The sequence below is a fragment of the Podarcis erhardii genome (genome assembly GCF_964252035.2).
Source record: "Podarcis erhardii genome assembly, chromosome: 3".
Lineage (NCBI taxonomy): Eukaryota > Metazoa > Chordata > Lepidosauria > Squamata > Lacertidae > Podarcis > Podarcis erhardii.
The window spans coordinates 75,103,037-75,124,567 of record NC_138507.1 but is presented as its reverse complement, the minus strand read 5'-3'; the positions used below and the strand labels follow the sequence as shown (position 1 = coordinate 75,124,567).

The 21,531-nt window shown below is 46.5% G+C and overlaps 1 protein-coding gene across 1 annotated transcript; it reads left to right on the top strand.

Moving 5' to 3' along the window:
* Positions 1-3,911: 3,911 nt before the first annotated feature.
* On the top strand, positions 3,912-18,735 carry DLL1 (delta like canonical Notch ligand 1). The gene is made up of 11 exons (XM_081856305.1): positions 3,912-4,825; positions 5,537-5,851; positions 7,091-7,151; positions 7,486-7,743; positions 11,642-11,702; positions 12,540-12,670; positions 12,847-13,016; positions 13,141-13,357; positions 16,048-16,840; positions 16,966-17,080; positions 18,023-18,735. Exons 1-11 carry the CDS (start codon positions 4,766-4,768, stop codon positions 18,026-18,028), a joined length of 2,187 nt encoding a protein of 728 aa, XP_081712431.1. The 5' UTR covers positions 3,912-4,765; the 3' UTR covers positions 18,029-18,735.
* The last annotated feature ends 2,796 nt before the right edge of the window (positions 18,736-21,531 follow it).

Below are 21,531 nucleotides of genomic sequence, written 5' to 3'. Positions count from 1 at the left end.
ATAAGCTTCCTGGAAGCAAAAAGCTACGGCATCATTACTGCAATTTTCTTCCAGTTTGTGGGACTGGGCCGAAGGAGAGAGGAGCTCTCGCATGTGCAAACCAACCAGATCCAGAATGAACAGTATAAAACCATAATGTGTATGATGAATATACATCTGGAGAAAGATGCATCTAAACGTCACTCTGGATTTAAATGGGAGCATGCAGGTTTTTCAACCAATTGTTTCAAAATGATATGTCGTCATCATCTCCCTCCTCCCCTTAAACTGCCCAGGTGTGCCAGTTCTAAACAGGTCATGGTGAAACAAAATCCACTGCAATCAGTGAGATTGTTTCCACTAGTGTATTTAAGAATACATACACTGCAAAAAGAAAAGAAAAGGCCTTGTGTGTCTCCGTAGCTGAGGATTTGCTGCCTGTGTCTGTGAAAACTCGCACACACCTTGTGTGACTCGTTCAATTATTTACTGCATTCAGGTTTCGTGCTCCAGCAGCTGTGCTTATGCTTCACACTAGTATTCCCTTTCATGTTAGTTCTCAGTTGGTTAGCTTGTCTTGTCTTGCGGGATACCTCAGCACCACCAGGTTCAAATTCCTGCTGAAATATAAAGATGGCCGAATAGCCTTGAGTCTGTTATGAGCTCAGTCTAACAAAGCGAGATGAGCGCCGCAACCCCAGAGTCTGACGGTCCCTTTACCTTTAACCTACCTCTCAAGGTTGTTGGGAAGGGGAAAGGAATCCCACGTAGGTCACCCTTAAGTCCCTTGGGGAAAGAGTGGGATAGAAATGTATCTGCTCACCAACCTCTCAGTCAACTTAAATCTCCAACAAAACACATAATCTCCTTCTTGCCTGCCTTTGTGTCAGTATCCAATGTCAGCTTTGGATCGCTCTTCTTTTCCTGAAGCATATGAGCCAACCAGAATCCCTAGAGAAAGATGGAGAAAATACACTTAAAGTATCTTTGCAAGGGGGACAATTATCCACTCACAGCTAGAACAATAATCAATGGCTTAAAATTCCAAGGAGATCAGCTGAATTGAACCTTAGGAAAAACCTGCCTAGGAAGAAGGAAGGAAGAATCTCTTGGAAGGGTATGAAAGGTGAAATCTCTGAGTTATCTCCCTCAATGACTTCTTGTGAATTTCCAGAAGGCATCTCTTGGAATGCTGCACTGGATGGCTGTTGTTTGATCTAGCAAGACAACATTGGCTGTAGCTCAGCTTCTGCTCTGCATACAGAAGGTCCCAGGCTCACTCGCTAGTATCTCCAGGTAGGATCTGGGAGGTCCCCTTTCGGAAACTTGCTGCCAGTCGGTGTAGAAAAGTTCTCCAGCAGGAATTCCTGACATGGCTGACTAAGCATGTTGAGGGTTTAAATAAAGGCAAAGTCAGCTTAGAGTAAGAGGACTCCGCAAAGTTGACATATACCAAGTCTGGTCTGGTACCATCTTCTGGCAGGGCTGACAGTGACCCTCAAGCAGGCCCATGCCAGCCCGGACACCTGAGACCTTCTGCTTGCAAAGGATGTGCTCTGCCACTGAGCCAGGCTGCCTCTCTAATGTGTGAATCAATGCAAGAAAGGACCAAATCTGTTGCTACTTTGCAGGGAAGGACTGTGTGTTTAGGGGCCAATGTCTGTTGCAGAATCAATACTGGCCTACTATATTCCGTTGGAAGTCTCCAGGTTTAATGGCAATGTCAACGGCTTGGAATGACAGACTCATCTTCTTCAATGCACATTCAAATAGTGATTTTCTTTTAATTGACCTTCACCAGCAACTTGAAGAAGTGTTTTAGATTGTGTGTTTCCCACCTCCTTTCGCGCCTCCTCCTCCCACTTCCCTCCATGGTAAAATAATTTCTGATCAAGACATCTGCTTCAATGAAAGTCACATTTCCTCCTGCAAAAACACGCTTCCAAAGTGGCCATAAAGAAGAATGAGCAAGCTATACCTACAGGGCACTCATTGTGGCCCAATACTCTCCCTTGCCCACCAGCTTAAGCAGCCCCCTGAAAAGCTCTGTTGCAATTCAAATGACATTTACACAGACAGTTACACCTTGCATCCCAATGAAGCACACCAGGCTAGCCTTTGCTGTTTGCTTGTTTACAGAGGTGTTTTGTAACAAGGCCCAAACCAAGGAAGGCTGGGAGAGTGGAGTGGGGGGGGGGAGTCGCCTTCTCTGTCTCCTCGGGCCCCCTCCCTTTCCTCATCAAGTCGAAATTAGTCACCTTCAAACTTTGTGTGTTCAAATCCTACGCTTCTACCATCAGGAAGCAAGGGAGACTAATAAGACTTGCTCTATCAGCGGCAGCAGCAGCAGCACCCCCGTGTGTGTGTTAACCAACACAAAAGCTCCAGTGTCTGATGGATGTGTAAAAAATAATAATAAGGTGACGGTTGGCATAAAGTTTTTTTTTTTTAGGTAGGGAGGGGAAGGAAGGCTGGAAGGGATTTCTTTAAAAATGTGTGCACATTGTTGTAGAGGCAGTAGCGTGCGCCGAGGGGAGCTCTTTCTCTCGTTTGTATTGTGCAAGGAGCAGGTGCTGCCTACATTACCATACAGCTGAGAGCACAAAGGGCCAACTGATGCAGGCCTCACATAATAACAAACTGCCTTAATGACAGCCACGCGAACGACACACACCAAACTCACTTTTTTTCCTTCAAAAAAATGAAAAACTAAGCTTCAAGGAGGAAAAAGGCAGAGAGACAGAGTGAAAGAGGAATGGCGATCATCTTCTTCTTCTTCATCATCATCATCATCATCCTAGTGGAAGTGGAGCCGTTCCATGCAGTTCACCAAGAATCAAGGGGAAGGGAGGAGGGGTGTGTGTTTCTTTTTGGGTCTTTAAAAAGCAGGACTGTTTACCCAGCCAAGCTCCCCCCCCCCGCATCTCCCCCGCCTGGAACTTAACACATGGGTCTTTCCCGGATTGTTTGAGCATGAGAGTCTCGGGGGTGTGTGCCGCATAATGATCAGCAAAGGGAGCGCGCAGATTCCGAAGTGCTCTCGATACTTTGGGGAACTTAAACCCATCCAGGAGGTCCTGCCGCGTCCTCGAAATTTATTTCCCGCCGCCCCCGCCCCCCGGTTTGCTCCCCCAAGAACACCTCTCGCATAGGTAGCCACGTTGAAGGGAACTTTAATAGAACACACCCCACAACTACAACTTTGCTCGCCGCGATTGTCTCGCTCGCTCTCCTCCCTCCTCCAGATGGGGGCATTTACAAACCCTCAAAAATATCACAGTGGCCCCACGTGCCAGGTTCAAGGTATTCGGTTTCAGCCGGGCGTAACGCTGATCTGGTTCCTTCCCTCGGTTGAAGGATATCCTTAGCGGCGGATAGATGTCATTGCCAAGAATGTACTTTAAAAAACAAAACAAAAACGTGCGTGTTACATTTACACCTTTTAAGACGTTCTGAGTCTCGGCTTGTTTTCCTGCGGGAGCCTGAGTTTCTCCTGCGCTTATAACGTTCAGACGTGAGTGGAAGAGAGGTCGGTCGTGTGTGTCTGGGTGTGACCGTCCCCTGAAAGCAGAAGGGAAAAGGGTGGGTGGGGGGGAGAAGGTTGATTCTTGCAGCTTCCAAATTTGCAGGAATGTAAATGAACCCCCCCTCACTTTTTTTGTGAGAGCCGCAGGGGAGGGGAAGAGGCGGAGGTTTGCCCATTTTACAGCTCACTGACCATTTGGCGATCCATTGAGAGGAGGGCTTGGAAAAGTGGTTCCTTTGTGGCCGCTCTCGCCAGATTGGGGGGCTGCTCATTTGCATCTCATTAGCTATGCAGGCGGCCGGCGAGATATAAGGCAGGCAGGCGCCCGACCGCAGGCAGATCCGTAGCGCTACAGAGCAAGCGAGCGAGCAAAAAAAAGGGGGGGGGACAAGAGAGGGGGGGAAGCCGACAGCCTGCCAGATCCAAGGCGAAAGCAAAGATCACCCACACCTAGAACCGCAGAGGGAAGCGCGCACACTCTCACGCGGGCGCCGCCAGTCAGCTGCTCTCGAGTAGCTGCTGAAACGAGACAAGCCTCTTTTGCCTTCCTTTTTTCCGGGGGCTTGGATTCCTTCAAGAAAACGAAACAGACTGATCGCAGGTCTCTGCCAGAAAGTGGCGACCAGCAACCCGGGGGATTTGAAGGCGGCTGCTTGACAACCCACTGCAAAGCTTAAACACACGCCCGTCCAAACCACCGCCGCCGCCCCTTTAAAAAAAGAGGGGGAAAAACCCCAGACCACCAGCCCAAAGCAAAACCCCTCTTGCCCTCTTCGCCTGAAGCCACCGGGAATTATCTCCTTCTCGTCCCCGGAGGGATTTCCAGATCGTTGATTATTTTAATCTGCTTTGGGGAGCCTTTTCTCCGCCTCTGGGAATTAAGTGGCTCTTCTTTGGTGGGAGAAGAGGAGCGAAGCGCAACGAAGCCGCCCAGAACTGTCGCCGGGAAGAGGAAAAGCCGAGAGGAGGGTAAAAGTTGCGCCTCGAGCCTAATTCATCTTTAAAAACAATCGCCTCCCAAAGAGCTGTCAGTCATCCAAAGGGCGTATCGAAATCCGCATCGACGGGAAAAGAGCTAGAGACTTGAAACTCGCACATCTCCCTTCTAATTCCCCTCCGGCCAGGCTAGGGAGCGAGAGGTTTCTCGGGACCCATCTTCTTGTCAAGACGCCCCTGTTGTTTTACGGTTGCCTTTTCCCCAAGGGACGGCAAGGAAAGAAGCCCCAATATCTCCCCTCGGGCAACTCACTCCCTCTCAGAATGGGAGGCCAGTCCACGCTGACTCTAGTGGTCTTTTGCGTGCTTCAGTTTCCCTGCCAGGTAAGCACCGGCTGTATATAATGCATGTTTGCGCGCGTGCGGTCGTGTTGACAAACCTCTTGAAACCCGCAAGGCATCGTAGATAGGAAAAGTTGGCGCGCTGCACCTCTCCGGGAAACTTGAAGGGCTACCGAGGGCGGAGGGTGGTGGCGATCTGTAACGAAGCGTTGCCCTTCTCTCCCCCACCCCATGGGTTCCTGTCGCCCCCCCTCCCTCGCTTTAGTGGAGAACCGTCTGCACGCACGCGCTCGCTCGCGTTCACACATACACGCGCGCGGCACAGAGAGAACGAGAGTTCACCTCGGTGGCTCTTTGCTGGCGCCCCAGTATTAGCGGAACTCCGGTACTCGGGGCACGCGAACTCCGCTGCGCAGGTGCCCCCTGTCGGAGCGCCGCGAGGTGCCATCAATGGGGAGCTTTGCCATTGACAATTCGGCGGCTGCGTTCGACGCGGCGGGGGGCCTGGCCATTGTGCTCTGCGGGAGGCGCGTTGCGCGAACGCAGCCGCTGTCCCCCCCCCCCCGCGCCCGCGCGCCGCCTCGCCTGGAACCAGCGCAGAACTTCCATTGATAAATTTGCTCCGCCCCCCTCTGGGCGCTCGCCTCCCAATCGCCAATTTGCGGCTCCATTTCCGAGGGCCAAGAGCTCCCCCCGCGTCCCGTCCCCCCCATAGTTGCTAATGGTGGCTCCCGCTCCCGCTTCCTCCTGCAGGTCTGGAGCTCCGGCGTGTTCGAGTTGAAGCTGCAGGAGTTCGTCAACAAGAAGGGGCTTCTGGGCAACCGCAACTGCTGCCGGGAGGGTTTCGGCGGCGCGGCGCCTGGACTGCAGCAGTGCGACTGCAAGACCTTCTTCCGCGTCTGCCTCAAGCACTACCAAGCCAGCGTGTCCCCGGAGCCGCCTTGCACCTACGGCAGCTCCATCACCCCGGTGCTGGGGGCGAACTCCTTCAGCGTGCCCGACAACGCCGCCAGCAGCGACCCCTCCTTCAGCAACCCCATCCGCTTCCCCTTCGGCTTCACCTGGCCGGTAAGTTCACCCGGGTCTCCGTTACGGGGGGTAAAGAACAGGGAGGCTGCGCGGGGGGGGGGGGCAGCGCAAGCTCAGGAAAGGAGCCATCGCTTCCCTCTTTGGTCTCCTTGTTTACAAAACACTTTTAACTACGCCCCCCTAGTGTTGTTTGAACAAATACAGATTAGAATTGCCGCTCCCTGTGTGTAAGTGCACTTTTAGGATTCCAGATTAGGAAGCGCATGCTCATGGTCAGATAAGGCTGCTGCAGAAGACTGGGGGGAACTGGCTTTTTAACTAGGCGTTTTAACCTTTCCAGTGCTTGTCAAGACTAGGATGGGGTTAGGGAACTGGGGTGGGACTGTGGATTCAGAAGCAGGGGTGGAATCGGGAAGAGAGCTTTGTGTGTGTGTGTTTGTATTTGTAGCCTTTGATGCAACAGCGCAGCTCAAAAGAGTGTCTGCTTCACAAATCCAGGCTTCTCCCCAACTCCCCACGATATGCCCTTGCTCCTTGAGACCTTGCTTATGCTGCTGCCAAGCTAATGGCTGATTGCCGCTGCCAAGGTTGCTAGTTGCTTTTTAATGCAAAGCGACCTCTTGACTTCAAGGCTGCATCCTTTTGGTCCAGAATCGGCACATTAGTGTCATAATGTATCTGCAACTCCCTGCTTTGCGAGGAGTGAAGCCAGATTAGTGCTCCAGAGAGAGCAGTTCTGACCTCGCAATACTGTTGGCAGGGCCAGCTTGTGTCTCATTAGCGGCCTCAGCCAGTCAGCTGGAGGGAGGGTGATAATAGGGGTGGCTGCAAATACTTTATAGCGGCTCCATTCCCCCTGCCTTTCCATTATGGAAATGGCTATGTCATTGTCATTTCTGCCCGGAATTCCCAAAGGCTTCATCTACCCCACTATCTTCTCCTCCAGCCCATTACCTCTCAGGCAGTGTGCAGAGAAAAAGTGTGAAGGCTGACAGTGATGCCCCTTCTCCCGCTCCCTCCCCCACTTTCCCCTCTCTGCTCCTTTTTAACACCACATCCTGTGCGGAGCAGGCTGAAAAAACAGGCCAGGAAGCAACTTTTCAAAAAGCTCTGCCATTTCCTTGAGGAAAGTGAAAACAGGCTGGAGTCAGGGGATCAGAGAGTCACGCTGGCTGGGCACACATATTCCTGCCCCTCCTGTGACCATATTATTTCTGCTGACTGTAGACGTTTGCTCTCATTGTTTTCTCTGTGTTCTTTAAAAATCTTATTTTCCAGGGCACTTTCTCTCTCATCATTGAAGCGCTGCACACAGACTCCCCTGATGATCTCAACACAGGTAAATGGCTTTTTCCAAGTTCCACTCAGGACTGTTGCTTTATGGGTCCATGATATGCCTGCTTTTCCAGTTAGTGAACTTTTCCAGTCCCAATAGCAGCCACTTATTTCTAAGGAAGTCCCATTGGAGTCAGTGGGACAATTCTACCTGGGTTCAGGATCAGTGGCAACCTATAGCTTTTCCATACCGGCTTAAAAAATTCTCACTCCTCCCTGAATTTCCAGTGTAATCTTAAGCTTTCAATTTACTTAACTGCATTCTTGTTCTCTCTCTCTCTCTCTCTCTCTCTCTCTCTCTCTCTCTGCTCCCCCACCCCCTGCCTTCTGTTTTGCAGAGAATCCAGAACGCCTCATTAGCCGCCTGGCTACGCAGAGACATTTGACTGTTGGAGAAGAATGGTCCCAGGACCTGCACAGCAGTGGCCGCACTGACCTCAAGTATTCCTACCGTTTTGTGTGTGATGAGCACTACTACGGAGAGGGCTGTTCTGTCTTCTGCCGCCCCAGGGATGATGCCTTTGGCCACTTCACTTGTGGAGAGCGTGGGGAGAAGGTCTGCAATCCTGGCTGGAAGGGGCAGTACTGCACTGACTGTGAGTGTCCTCAAGGAAATCCTCATTTGTCTTTCTAAAGTTCTTTGGTGCCACCAATTCTCTCTCTCTTCCTCATTCATGCATTGGTGCAAACATGTCCCATTCAGAAACGAGTGTGCTTGCTAGGGAGAATTTAAAAAAGCCACATACCAACAATGATATAATGAAATCCTGAATCTGTAGTCCTTAAGGAATAAGGATAAAATATAATATATTAGAATTACAAAAAAATGATGAGCTCCTAGAGAAAGAAGAAGGTGCAAGGCATTAGGAGACTTCCTGTCAGCACAGTTATGGACATGATGCAGCCAACACTTTGGATTTGCATGACTTTTATTGGGAGAGTAAAACAGGTGCTTGGCTGTCCCACTGAAATCAGTGGAATTTGAAAGTGCTTGACACTGGCTGGATTGGATCCTTAGAAATTGCCAACGAAAATCCAAAGGTGCAGAATTCAGGAACCTGACCTAAAGTAAACATCACCTTCAGGGCAAATCAGCAAAATAATTATGGGAGCCACATAGAAGGTTTGGACAAATATTTAGAGCATTTTATTCCCAACCCCAGGCCTAGCACATACAGAATTCCTGACGCCACCTTAATGGTAGGTGAACAGTGGCAACCAATGTGTCTGACTAACATAGTATTATGTTACCAATTGGGCTAATAGCATTATAGTACACATTAAAACATACACATTTCTACAAAATTCCTGCAGCCTGTCTTATCTATTGACTGTGAGCATCAAAACAACTGCATGTATCTGAATTGGCAATTTTGCAGCAAGGGCTTTTCTGAACAAATACACCAATAAATATGGCATGCTGCCTTTTCCTACTGTAGGGTATTAGACTTACTATTAATTTACAGAATTTATGGCAGTGCCTGCAACACATTCTCGACTTTTAGTTCTTTTTCTTTCTTTAAACATTTTCCAAATTCCAAAAAAAAAATAAGAGCATCCACTAACGTAAACAGTAAACACATTCTATACATACAGTAGATTAGGCTGCAGTCCCAAACACATTTGCCAGAGAGTAAAGGACCATTGAACACAGAGACACTTACTTCTGAGTAAATATGCATAGAATTGCTTGTAATGCACATTAAAATGCATACAGCTTCACCAAGTTCTTGCCCTGTGTGACATAACATGATTGTTAATCAATAGTGTCAAGTCTAATATAGCTAATCCCCTCTTAGTTATTTAGCATGCGCATTGCATAGCAAACCTATGAACCGAATGTAGTCAAATAGTTTAATCGCTATTTAGCAGCCCAATCAGTTTTTCCCCCTTTTTTCAGCCACAACTTCTTGTTTTATTAGCAGAGGGAGGACTTTCCCTATTATTGCATAAGAGATAAGGCTCATGGTGGCATTAAGTGCTAGAGTCAGTATGCTAAATTTGCATTGACATTTCCAACTCAGAATGCCAACATTCTCTAAAAGGGGTGGGGAACCTCTGCCTCTCCCCACCCCAGCTTCAAACCAGAGGTCCTCAAATACCTGGAGGGTCCAAGGTTAGTACACGAAACAAAGATGAAAATCAAGGACACACATTGAAACATTCCTAAAAGTCATTCTGCTGATTGACAGCTGCATTTCTGCACTTGGCACTTTAAAGTTGTTAAAGACTATCCCCCTCTTCCAAAGATCAGGCCAGCATAATTGTGGGAGGAGCAAAGAACAAACACACCACACACACACACACACACACACACAGAGAAATTCAAGTGTTGAAGTTGGTTGACTCGAAGGTGCCAGAAAATGCAACCCCCACACTAAAATGCAAACCCCCACATTCTTTCCTTGACTTCAGTGACATCTGAATTGCATCCCATATGGTTGTTTATTTAAGGTCTTATTTAGTTTTTGAGTTCGTAGTTTCAGTTCTGGTAATGTCATTGATAGCAGCAATGATAGTGGAGGAAACATGGGTGTCCATAGGAATGGTGTATTTTTCTGGGGTGGAGCACTAAAAGGCAGTGGGCAGGCCAGGTGCTCATCAAAAATGAGAAGTGTCTGCACATATTGTCTCCTTTCTTGGGATCTACAAATGTTATAATCTTTTTCTAAAATTTTTAAAAAAGTGGGAATTTCGGGATTATAGTTCATTGGTGGTAGGAGGACTGTTCTCCTCTCGCCCTTCCATGGATCCCCATGGGAGTTTGGAGGCATGCGGCTACATTTTATAGCCTGACAAGAAAAAATTTGAATGTCCTTGTCCAAACCTAGTGAGCCAGGGTTGGCAATAACACCAACAAATGGTCTGGAGCTGTACCAAAACATCAACAAACCAGGATCTGAAAGTTGAACCCACAAGCTCCACACGTTCCAATGGGTTTGGCACTCCCCCATGCCACCTGAGGGAACTTCCAAAAGCAGAGTGTGATATGGTATGGCTGTGTGCTATTCCAAAGAAAACAAAAGCTTACAAAGGCCACTGGGCATGCCTCAAGCCCTTGGGTGTGTCTAAAGTAGTACGTTGGATCCTTGCCATTGTGATAAGATGTGTCCAATGTAATTGCCGCTGTTTGTATGTATGTGCTTTTTTTAAAAAAGAAAACACTGTTGAATGGATTGACACTGCCCAGGCTCAGTATCTGTGCAGAGAGGGTGGGCAGAATTCTGAGCCAATGCAGCAAACAGAGGGCTTGTGTTTCCCATCATAACACTTAGTCTTCTTGCCTCCTCTTTTCTCATTAGACGTGGAGGAGCGCAGAATAAAATGGCTTTAGGAAAATATTCCCTTTGACTCCTTAGTTGATGTTGCCTTCTGAAGCCCCTTTGTATTACTGGTGTAGACTGACTGTGTCTCCGTCCTTCTTTTTCTTTTTAATAAGCTGAGTTTGAGGAGTGAGTTAGAATACATGCCACCTTTTTTTTTTGACCAATGGGGGTGATGTCACCCTAGAAGCAGAGGAAATAAATAAACAAACTGCAGGCTTTCCTCATAGGCCTGCTTGCCCTCCCCACCCCCACCCCCACTCCCGCTGCCCATTCAGTTCACTTTTTTTGAGACAATCTGATTATCGGCCCAGCTTTTCCTCGTCTTCTGTTTCTCCTTCTCCGGGGCTTGTCATTGTCTCTGGCTTGCTTTGTTGAATTAAAACTTGCAGTGCCTGCTTAATGAGTTCCATAACCAGGCAAAGTAATGAGCAGAAGTCTTCCCTCCTGCTGGCCTGCTTACTTCTTTGCCATTGCTGTGTGTGTGTGTGTGTGTGTGTGTGTGTGTGTGTGCTCCCTAGGCCTCTTCACTCCCGCCTCCCTTTCTGGGTGTGTGAAAGAACTTTGGACTTATTTATTTGAATAAGAAGAAAAATCACTGCGCGTGCCATAGATTAGATCTGGGCAGGGATAGGCTGTTTGGGAAGCACATCTTGGCCCTGATTGGCCGCAGGAGGTTGGGGGTATTGTTGCAGTGGGGCAGCTGCTGGGAGAGAATAGACAATAGAGCAGCTGTCCTGGCTGGCACCCTGCACACCAGCTGTCCACCCTTATCTGCTTGCTCTCTCTCTCTCTCTCTCTCTCTCTCTCTCTCTCTCTCTCTCACACACACACACACACACACACACTCTGAGGACAGCAAGAGGAGGAGCTGTGTGCATAGACTGGCGGGGTGGGGGGTGGAGGGAGAGGACTTCTGACCCTTGCCGGGAAGAAAAGGCGGATGGGAGCAATTGTGAGGTCTCTTTTGTCCATGGGCAACTGTATTAAGGGGAATGTTCATCCCTGGCGATAAGTAAAGAACCCAGTTATTAAGCAAGATCAATACGCCAGAGTTGAATTCAGCTGCTGTTACCAACTCAGCTCTAGTGAAAGGAGTTTGACTCACTCCACCCTCCCCCCCCCAAAAAAAAGGCTTATCTGTACATTTCTGCTCCTTTGTGTTTTTCAGCAATTTGCTTGCCTGGATGTGATGAGCAGCATGGATTTTGCGACAAGCCTGGGGAATGCAAGTAAGTTTTCGGAGCTCTTCGTCCTCTGCCCCTCCCACCCCAGCCCTCCTGCCTGCATACTTGATCCAAGAATCCCAAATAGATGACATGAAATGACTTAGAAGTTTTGCCCGATGGTTGGGTGAGACATCCCAATAATATGAAGTCAAAGTATTCATCCAGAAATTGAAACATTCCCCCCCCCCAAGTCTCGGCTTACATCTCTGTCTTGTTCAGCTTCCACTAGGAAATAGTGTTCGGATGAGGCTCACTTCCTAGCAGGAGTGCATAGGATTTCAGCCATAATGAGTTCAAATTTGATGACCTTATGAAGCCCTGGCAAAAATTACAATTGCTTAAGTGATAGCTACAATAATGAGGCAGTGGAGTGTTGCAATTTCAGTAACCAAATCTAGTGGAGAGCTGGCGTGCTGTAGAATAGAAGATTGAGTGTCGTATTTAGGAAAAGACCTGGGTCTAAATTTCTTCTAAATTACGAAAATAGGAGATCTCTCAGGATACAGGGTTGGTGAGATCAAATGGGATCATCCCATGTATACTGCTCAGAACGTCTTGGAGGAAGGGCGGAAGTGTAATCAATAATAAACCAAAGCCACCATCTTAAGCACTTTGCACTCCGAAATGAGTTAAAATCAAAGAGCTTCAATGGAATGGAAAATTCTGTATTCAGGCTGCGAAAGAAGCATCTATTAATAGTTTAGGAATATGTCTTCCTTGATTGTTAAGGAAGTTTTTTCCCTTGGGGTTTTCTGTTTTTGTTTTTAGCTTCAATGGGTTTGCAGTTTGTGGTAGGATTTCCTGTACTAATAGTCTGGTATTTTTGATTTTTTAAAATAGATGCCGAGTTGGTTGGCAGGGGCGTTACTGTGACGAGTGCATCCGGTACCCAGGTTGCCTTCATGGTACCTGTCAACAGCCTTGGCAGTGCAACTGTCAGGAAGGCTGGGGCGGTCTCTTTTGTAACCAGGGTAAGTTTTTGACCTTTCATAGTAACATGACTTGATCCCCCTTGAACTAAGACTGCAATCCTATGCATGCTTACCTGGGAATAACTTACAGTGGAGTTGCTTCTGGAAGCTGTGTAATGTCCTTGCGAAACCGTTTGTTTCCTTACAGACATGCCTCTTGTTTTAATCTTCTGTAGATCTCAATTACTGTACACACCACAAGCCTTGCAAGAATGGTGCCACTTGTACCAACACTGGCCAAGGGAGCTACACCTGTTCTTGCCGTCCTGGCTACACTGGAGCCAACTGTGAGATTGAAATCAATGAATGTGATGCCAATCCTTGCAAGAATGGAGGGAGCTGTACTGTAAGTTTCTAAAATGTTATTATTATTATTATTATTTTATTTTAAAAAGTAGTTTTAAGAGATGCTTACGGTAATCTCAGTATGCAGTATAGGTTTCTAAACACCACACTCTTCTTTGCAACAGGATCTTGAGAACAGCTATTCTTGTACCTGTCCACCTGGCTTCTATGGTAAAAACTGTGAGTTGGGAGCAATGACTTGTGCTGATGGTCCGTGCTTCAATGGAGGGCGGTGCACAGACAACCCGGAAGGTGGATACAGCTGCCGTTGCCCAGTGGGTTACTCTGGATTTAACTGTGAAAAGAAAATTGACTATTGCAGCTCCAGTCCTTGTGCTAATGGTAAGCCAAACCAGTCTTTGCCCGATCCGTTCAAGATTAATGAGCATTTTGCCATGACCGTCAATGAAAAGTTGAATGAACTTCCCATTTAAGTTTGTGTAACTTTCAGGGGAAGTGAATGAACTTCCCACTGAGGTTCACTTAAGGCCCCATAATGTGAATTCCCGTTTTAGCAGAGGAAGAGTAAGATCTAATCCAAGTCAAGTAGTGTCACGAGAGGTGTATGCAGCTTATGCATGCTTATTCAGAAGGAAGGCCCAAATTGTTCAAGTGGGGCTTACTCTGAAGTGTGCCATGGCCTTGGGTTGGATTGTAAATGAGACCTGCAGCAAAATGGTGCTTTGCTCCTGCCCCCTGCCCCCAGCGTATGGTTGTCCACCAGCCTGACTCAGCAAGACTCTTTTGGTGTAACTTCAAAAAGTTGCAGTCTTACGCATGTTTACCTGGGAGTAATTCCCATTGAACTCAGTAACTCTTACTTCTGAGTAGACACGCAAAGGATTGTTCTGCGCATCTGTCTTGCCTAGTATAAATGCTGTGTTTCTCAACAGTGTCAGCTTTCCCTTTTCAGTTGAATAAATTGCTCCTCAGCCTGTGGCTGGAAGGTTGCATGTTTGGAAGTTTGTTCTCCCAAATCCTCCTTAAACAAGGAAAACTGAGCATATCAGGAAAGAGAGCCATCTCCTGCCCCCCCCTTCTCCCTGAGGTGTACAGGCAGGCTTTTAACTTTTAAATATGAGGAAGTTTTCACACCCATGAGAACTCTTCTCTTCTGCTCCCCACGTCTGCCCCAAAGTAGCTTGAAGTAGTGCAGTCCAGGAAATGGCCGCTTGGCTCTCTCTGCTAAATGTCTAAACGGACCCAAAGACTTAGAAGAAATCCCCCTGTCCATGCCTGTTGCTCTTCCCAAATTGTTCCTGTCATATGGTCTTGAGCAATGAGTGCAGAGAGCAGAACCAGTTTGATCTTCTGCTTTTCAGCTGAGGGAATTGGCATCAGACGGGCTGCTTCCTATTCTCTGATGGTTCTTTTTAATTGCACTTTTGGCTTGAGTTTAGTAAGTAAGGTTATGCTTATGCTTCAGATTTTGTTGCGGTTCAGTTTTTAAGAAATGACCTGGACCAGCTTGATTCCCTGACTATATGTCCTCCTCTGTGTGTTTATAAATTGGGTCACCAGATTTGGACATTTGTTTTCTATATAGAACATACCCCTTTGAAGCGCTGGAGCAGTGAAGTATGGCGACCGCAAAACCATTTCATTTATTTGTTTTACAAATCCTTATCTTGCCTTTCTGTAGACCCCCAGAGCAGCTCCTACACAATAAAATCACATAACCAATCAAATACAAAATGTCCACTAGAATCCTAGACACACCTCATCAAGAAGTCATGATAAAATGGTGGGCTGGTGTCTGGTGGGAGCTTTTCCAGCCTTGGGACCACGTTCCCTTGGGGTCAACTTCCAGGGCCCTCCTACCAGTAATGGAAGTGGCTCAAGCAGGTGTGGCCAGACACATACCACTCTCCATCCTCCACCCAGGCAAGCAAAAGGTGTTATCACACTTCCAGGACACATTCCAGCCAGGTAAAACCATAAGAGAAAGATGTGGAGCAGGACCAGGGAGGCTGCAGCCTAGAGGACATGGCCTGGGTAGAGTCCCCAGGGCTGTAAAGTGAGGCCCAGAGAGCTGCATATGACCCCTAGGCCTGAGGTTTCCCCACCCCATTGTAAATGATTCAAAACTGTTTCTAGTAAGAACCATAAAACTGGCTGATAACAGAGTACACCTTAAAGGCCTATGGATCCTTTTTTATTTTTACAAGTTCCTTTTAAAGCCTCAGTTCTGATGGATCTCAGTGGGCAATATGTTTCATCATGCCTTGAAGGCAGCCTGCCAACTACGTGTGTCAGAGTGAAGCTGCAATCCTGTAGCTGAAAGTAAGCCCTGTAATAAGACATTTGATTGTACTGGGCTTCCCCTGCATTTTCTACCGTTACAAAGGCTCATCTCTTTGGGCTATGTTTCCCTTGCTTTCCTACACAATGAAGCAGTATGCTGTGAGGCTGTGAATACTACATAACTTCAGGGATTATCCATACTTTCTCTTGCATTTTGATCATATTGTGTACCATTTAATTCCAATGGGACTGGAAGCTGTTCTCATTGTCCTATGGCTGTGCCTCTTGAAAATCCAATCTTACCCATCGAATTGGATCTTGCAGTGTGCATGGAAAAACCAAAGACATTTTGCTTAAACCGAGTTTCATTTCAGTGGAGAAGATCGGATTTTTACAAAGTACATCCTCGGAACAATGTGAAAGGCTCTTGGGCCCAGGGAAATTAATTGGTACACAATATGATCCAAATGCAGATCTGGCAAAAGTGTGGACGAGCCGTTGGTCTGACAGGGCTGTTTAAAGGATGCTGTCGACTGGGAACTGAAAAGATGCGTTGTTTAATGGACAAGAGGCTTATCTTTGACCCTGTGAGATCTGGAGTCAGGACCCCACTTGGCCATGAAGTTTGGGTCACTGTTTCTCAGCCAGATCTACCTTGTAGGATTGTTGCTAGAATAAAATAGAAAAATCCCACGTGCTCTTTGGCGAAAAGGCAGTTTTGCAAATGCAATAAATGGTCACTCCTGGGCTATATGCTGATCTCATTTGTTCTCTCTGATGTTTTGCAGGAGCCCAGTGTGTTGATCTGGGGAATTCCTATATATGCCAATGTCCGGCTGGCTTCACCGGAAGACACTGCGACGATAATGTGGACGATTGTGCTTCCTTTCCTTGCTTGAATGGCGGGACCTGTCAAGATGGGGTTAATGATTATTCTTGCACCTGCCCTCCCGGCTACAGCGGGAAGAACTGCAGCACTCCTGTCAGCAAGTGCGAACACAGCCCTTGCCACAACGGGGCTACTTGCCACGAGAGGAACAACCGCTACGTGTGCGAGTGCGCTCGTGGTTACGGGGGCCTGAACTGCCAGTTTTTGCTCCCCGAACAGCCTCCGGGGGCAGTGACGGTTGACATCACTGAGAAGTACACCGAGGGGCAGAGTTCGCAGTTCCCTTGGATTGCAGTATGCGCCGGGATTATCCTGGTCCTGATGTTGCTGCTGGGCTGTGCCACTGTGGTTGTCTGCTTCCGGCTCAAAATGCAGAAGAGGCAACAGCAGCCCGACCCGTGCAGAAGCGAGACGGAGACCATGAACAACCTGGCCAACTGCCAGCGAGAGAAGGACATTTCCATCAGCGTCATTGGCGCCACCCAGATTAAGAACACCAACAAGAAAGTGGACTTCCACAGCGATAACGCGGACAAAAACGGCTACAAAGCCCGGTACCCATCAGTGGATTACAATTTGGTGCATGAACTCAAGAACGAGGACTCTGTTAAAGAGGAACACAGCAAATGTGAAGCTAAGTGCGACACATACGACTCCGAGGCAGAGGAGAAAGGCGCAGTACAACTAAAGAGGTAGGTTAAGGAGGGTGGCAGGGGGTGGTTTCAGCATGCCCCTTGCGAAGTGCAGGCAGCATATTCGAGCTGGTCGCCTAAGCAGCCGTCTCACCCTTGTCTCCTGTTTTCTTTTTGGCTTGTAGTGAACTGTCTGAAAGGAAACGGCCAGAATCGGTATACTCCACTTCGAAAGACACAAAGTACCAGTCGGTGTATGTCATATCAGAAGAGAAAGATGAATGCATCATAGCAACGGAGGTTGGTATATTCTCTAATGCGCTCGAAAGGCAAACTTACCCATCCAACTTCCCAGCTAACTAGAGTCAGCCAGCAAATTCCGTCCGCTTACCAATGCCGTGCTAGCTTAGACTAGCTGAAATTGGATCTGGCTTTGCGTTGTTGTTCTTAATTGAATCCCACAATCTATTGCTCTTCTTGATGCAACCCAGTTCTTCAAGCTGTTCTTTGCAACTGGGGACTTGAAGAGGAATTAATTGGTTTAGTACATAGGAGTAGTCCAGTGGAAAGTAAGTAGGGCAATTCCAGAGTAGATGCCTATAAATCTATGCTCAGTGGTACAGAACATGGTTGCATGTAGAAGGTCCCAGGTTCAGTCCGCAAAATCTCCAGGTAGGGCCGGTAAGCCTGTTATTGTGTAGACATGGATGGACTAATGGCAGCTTTCTGTGTTCTAAGGAAACTGCCCCATAGGTTGTGTATGTATCCATTGCTATCGAAAAGCCTCCTACCGATTCCAGTGGATTGCATCAGTTACTAGGTTAGGTACTTTAGTAGTACAAAATCACAAATGTGTCCTTAAAGAGAAAGGCATCCGGTGGGCTGTGATTCAAGGGGAGACCCTACAAGGCATCTGCTTCCGAGAATGTATAAGATTGTATGCAAATTGTTGTTCCCAGTCTTCCTTCTTGCCTGATAGATTCATCAGCCTTGCAAATAATTCCACTTAAGTGCTTAGTCTACACAAATACTGCTAAACCACCTGTACTTATTGGGGGCATGAAGGGAAGAACCAACTTCCATAAAATTAATTGTCTGGAAGAGATGCTTGCTTACTGCAGGTGACCAGACAAAGCGCCTGTTTTCTATTTCTGGCATAGTATTGGGAGGGTCTTGTGTCTGATCTTTTGTACCTTCATCAATTCACTCTTGCTTTCTCTCCCTCCCTCCAACTTTACGCAGGTGTAAAGGAAAGACGATATGGCAAGATTGTTGTTTTGGAACAATTTTCAAAGGTGATATGCCCCAATGAATGCTGCTGAACAAGAAAGGGAGAGAGATTCCTTCACTGACTGCTGCTGAGAAACTAAATTCAGGCTGAGCTGGTTCTCTACTGAAGTTAGCAAAAGTGACTGCAAATAATACATGGTGGACACTAGGCCAGGGTCTGTGTTCAAAGATACCTGTTGCACTGCCTTTTATGACTATTTATCATTGCACTATGGTCAGTTGCTTTTTTTTCTATATATATTTAAATGAACGGACTTAATTCCTACATAAGAAGCATGCACTGCCTGAAGTGTATATTTTGGATTCTTATGAGCCAGTCGTTTCTTGAATTAGAGATACAAACACTGCCTTTATTGTCCTTTTTATACTAAAATGTGTTTTTACTAGGTGGGGGAAAAGTGTGTTATTTTTTTTAAAACTGTAAAAAAATTATTTTCAGGATATTTGTAAAGCTTGAGTATTTTGTGACGTTTCTTTTTTATAATTTAATTTTTTGGTAAATATGTACAAAGGCACTTCGGGTCTATGTGACTATATTTTTTGTATATAATGTATTTATGGAATATTGTGCAAAATGTTATTTGAGGTTTTTTTTACTGTTTTTTTTTGTTAATGAAGAAATTCATTTTTAAACTATTTTTCCAAAATAAATATTATTAATGATATCCAAAGTAACATTTGTGGGTTTGTTTTTTTAAAAACATAACACTGTTGGACCAAATTCTATTATTCATCATCGTCATCTGAAGGTAGACGGACGGATAGACGAGTCCATTTTTTGCTCCATATCAGAGTTGCATGGCTTTGGACTCAATGTATGAAGCTCTCAGGTCATAGCTCAGTGACAGAGCACCTTTCTTGCATGCAGAACATGCCAGGTTAAATCCCTGGCAGCTCCAGGTAGGGCTGAGAGAGACCCTACAGCAGAACTTTCCAAACTCTGTTGGGACACATTGGTGTGTCAGCTGTAGTGTGTAGTTGTATGAATGCTTGCAGCACTCCTCCCGGGGCTGGAAAGGGCTAGTTTAACCTCTGGTTTGCTAGTAAAACTTGTGGGATGTAACATCACTGAAGCAGTCAAATACAACATTTCCTGTTTGCCCAGAGTGGACTCACAGGGGACTTCCTGTCACACCTGGTCTGGAGCATCCTTCCCCTGTGTGTAACCAGGTAGAGGGGCGTGACCCTGGTGTAGACCCTATAAAAGGGCCAGTCACGCAGCCATCTTCCTCTTGATACTTTCTTGATGCCCTTCTCTCCATTTTGCCTTTGCTCTCTGCTGGCTCTTAGCCAGCAGCCCATGGCTCATCCCTACAGAGGAGGAAGCCACACTTTGTATCTCTATAAATGTAACTGCAACTATAAACTAAAGCCTGCCTTCAGGAAAGTACTGTGAACTGAATGTAAGTCATCTTTACTCTTACTTTTAAAGAAGACTGCCGTGTTACTATTATTTTAAGAGGGAAATAAAGGGGAATTTTACCAGGAACAATCCAGACTCAACAAGCCAGACTGGATTGCTTAATTTAAAGGATTCTAACGAACTGTTAACTTGCTTCCAGCAATGTGCAAAGGAATGTGCTCTACTACTAGCTCACTAGCATGAGTGAGTAAGGATAATATTTAGTCAACATATCCTCTCCTACTATCCACAACATTCCCACAAAACTGAATTACTGTGTCACGAAATGATGCATGTCTAAAAAGTGTGTCATCAAAATGAAAAGCTTGGAAAGCTCTGCCCTAGAGAGCCACTGCCAGTCAGTTTAGATAATGTTGATCAAGATTGACCCAATGGTCTAATGCAGCTTCCTATGTTTTTAAATGTATTTTATTATAAAATATGCTGAGGACCTTATTACAGAATTTGGAGAAGTGTTCACTCCAAGGAATAACAATGTTTTCTGATTCACACCTTTAGTCTGGGAGATAGTGATCGGGGCAGTTTGTATCAGAATTCACAAAGGTTGAATTCCCCAAGCATGACTCTTATTGACATGAAAGCAAATTGGTGGAGGGGGATGCATGAAACCCAGCTATGGCAAATACCAGGTCTTAAAAGATCTTGGGTAATAGCTCTGGAAAATAGTCCTGGCTGAGACTCTGGATAGCCACTGCCACCCAGCTGGGCTAGATGGACATACGGACCAAGTCCATTTACAGCAATGTCATGCATTTATAGTAGATCTTGAAGATCATGAAGTGCCATGGAGCAAAACTGCATGCTCAGCTGGGACTCTCCCACGGTTAGCTGCGGTAAGTGAAAGTTCACTGTTTGAACATGGAGCATTGTCATTCCATTAGTAGCGATGAAAAAAACTTACTAAACTCTGGTGGCAACGATAAAGATGCAGTTCATTGAGTGCCAGTCTCATGCTAGGGCCACTGTAATTTACAGGACCTGTTCATGGGTGGATGGACTCCATTGCTGAAAAAGGTTTATCCCTCTCAATCACTTGGTTTCTAATGGGGGAAGCAGATGCTGAAGCAAGCTTGTTTGGTATCTCTGACACCTCATCCCTGATGTGTGATGACAGGGGCAAAACCACATTTTGCACAAGCTCAGAGTTATCGCAAAACAATGGTTTATATTTCAGTACAGCGTCCTGAAGTTCAGCATTGATGCTGGGGCTGAGTCCTTGGGCATCCAGCTTAAATGATCTCCTCTTTATGAGCTGTGCACCCTTTGTAAAGCTTCCCAAATCCACATGGCTTTGTTGGGTCTGAAATTGCACATATCTGGGTTCTGTTGGTAGACCTTTTTCTGTGAGGGGAAAGACATGTTTTAAGCAATCCAAATTTGCTGCTTGTGTTGCGTGCATGGAAACAGGTCCATGTGCACTTGGAAAGAAGTTGGCTGACGGCTGTACATAAAGGCCTTCATCCAGGCAAAAATGAAAGCCATTTCAAGTGGTCCAGATTTTTTGTTAGCATTGCACCTGGTTGCCTACTTTCTCTGCTTAGCGGCATACCTTGCAGCCAAGTTTAAGAAACGCTGCATTACAGTGAAAAGCTTCCATACAATCAGACTTCTTTTAAATCCCATTAGTCTTAAAGAGTAACTGTGTAACTGCCAAACTGCACTCTAAGGCAATGAAAACAATGGAGCTCTGAGCAAGCATGTAAAGTATTGGACTGAACCCCTGGGCGCTCACCTCTGAATATTTAATCTCCTTTGGAGAAACATTTTTAAAGTATTTCTGCTGTATTTGGGAAGGTTCCCAGTTTTATGTTTCACCCACCCACCCTATGTAACCTTCAGACAGGCACAGTCTCTTGCCTGTGTCACAGTTTGACCAGTCACACTGGAGATGGGCAAACCTCACAGAAAAATGTTAACAGGTTTGATTGTGTGAGGGTATTTTCCCTGAAAGGTCTTGGGTGTCAGAAAAAGCATATGAGAAGTGAATTCAGCCCCAGTGTAGTCTACTTTTAATTATTACCCAGGTCTTGTCTACCTT

What these genes read in the sequence shown, in the direction of transcription:
- DLL1 (XM_081856305.1), top strand. Translation starts at nt 4,766, where the DNA reads ATGGGAGGCCAGTCCACGCTGACTCTAGTGGTCTTTTGCGTGCTTCAG. An exon ending in GGGGCAGTACTGCACTGACT is followed by an intron (nt 7,744 to 11,641) that starts GTGAGTGTCCTC and finishes TGTGTTTTTCAG; the next exon opens with CAATTTGCTTGCCTGGATGT. An exon ending in CTCCAGTCCTTGTGCTAATG is followed by an intron (nt 13,358 to 16,047) that starts GTAAGCCAAACC and finishes GATGTTTTGCAG; the next exon opens with GAGCCCAGTGTGTTGATCTG.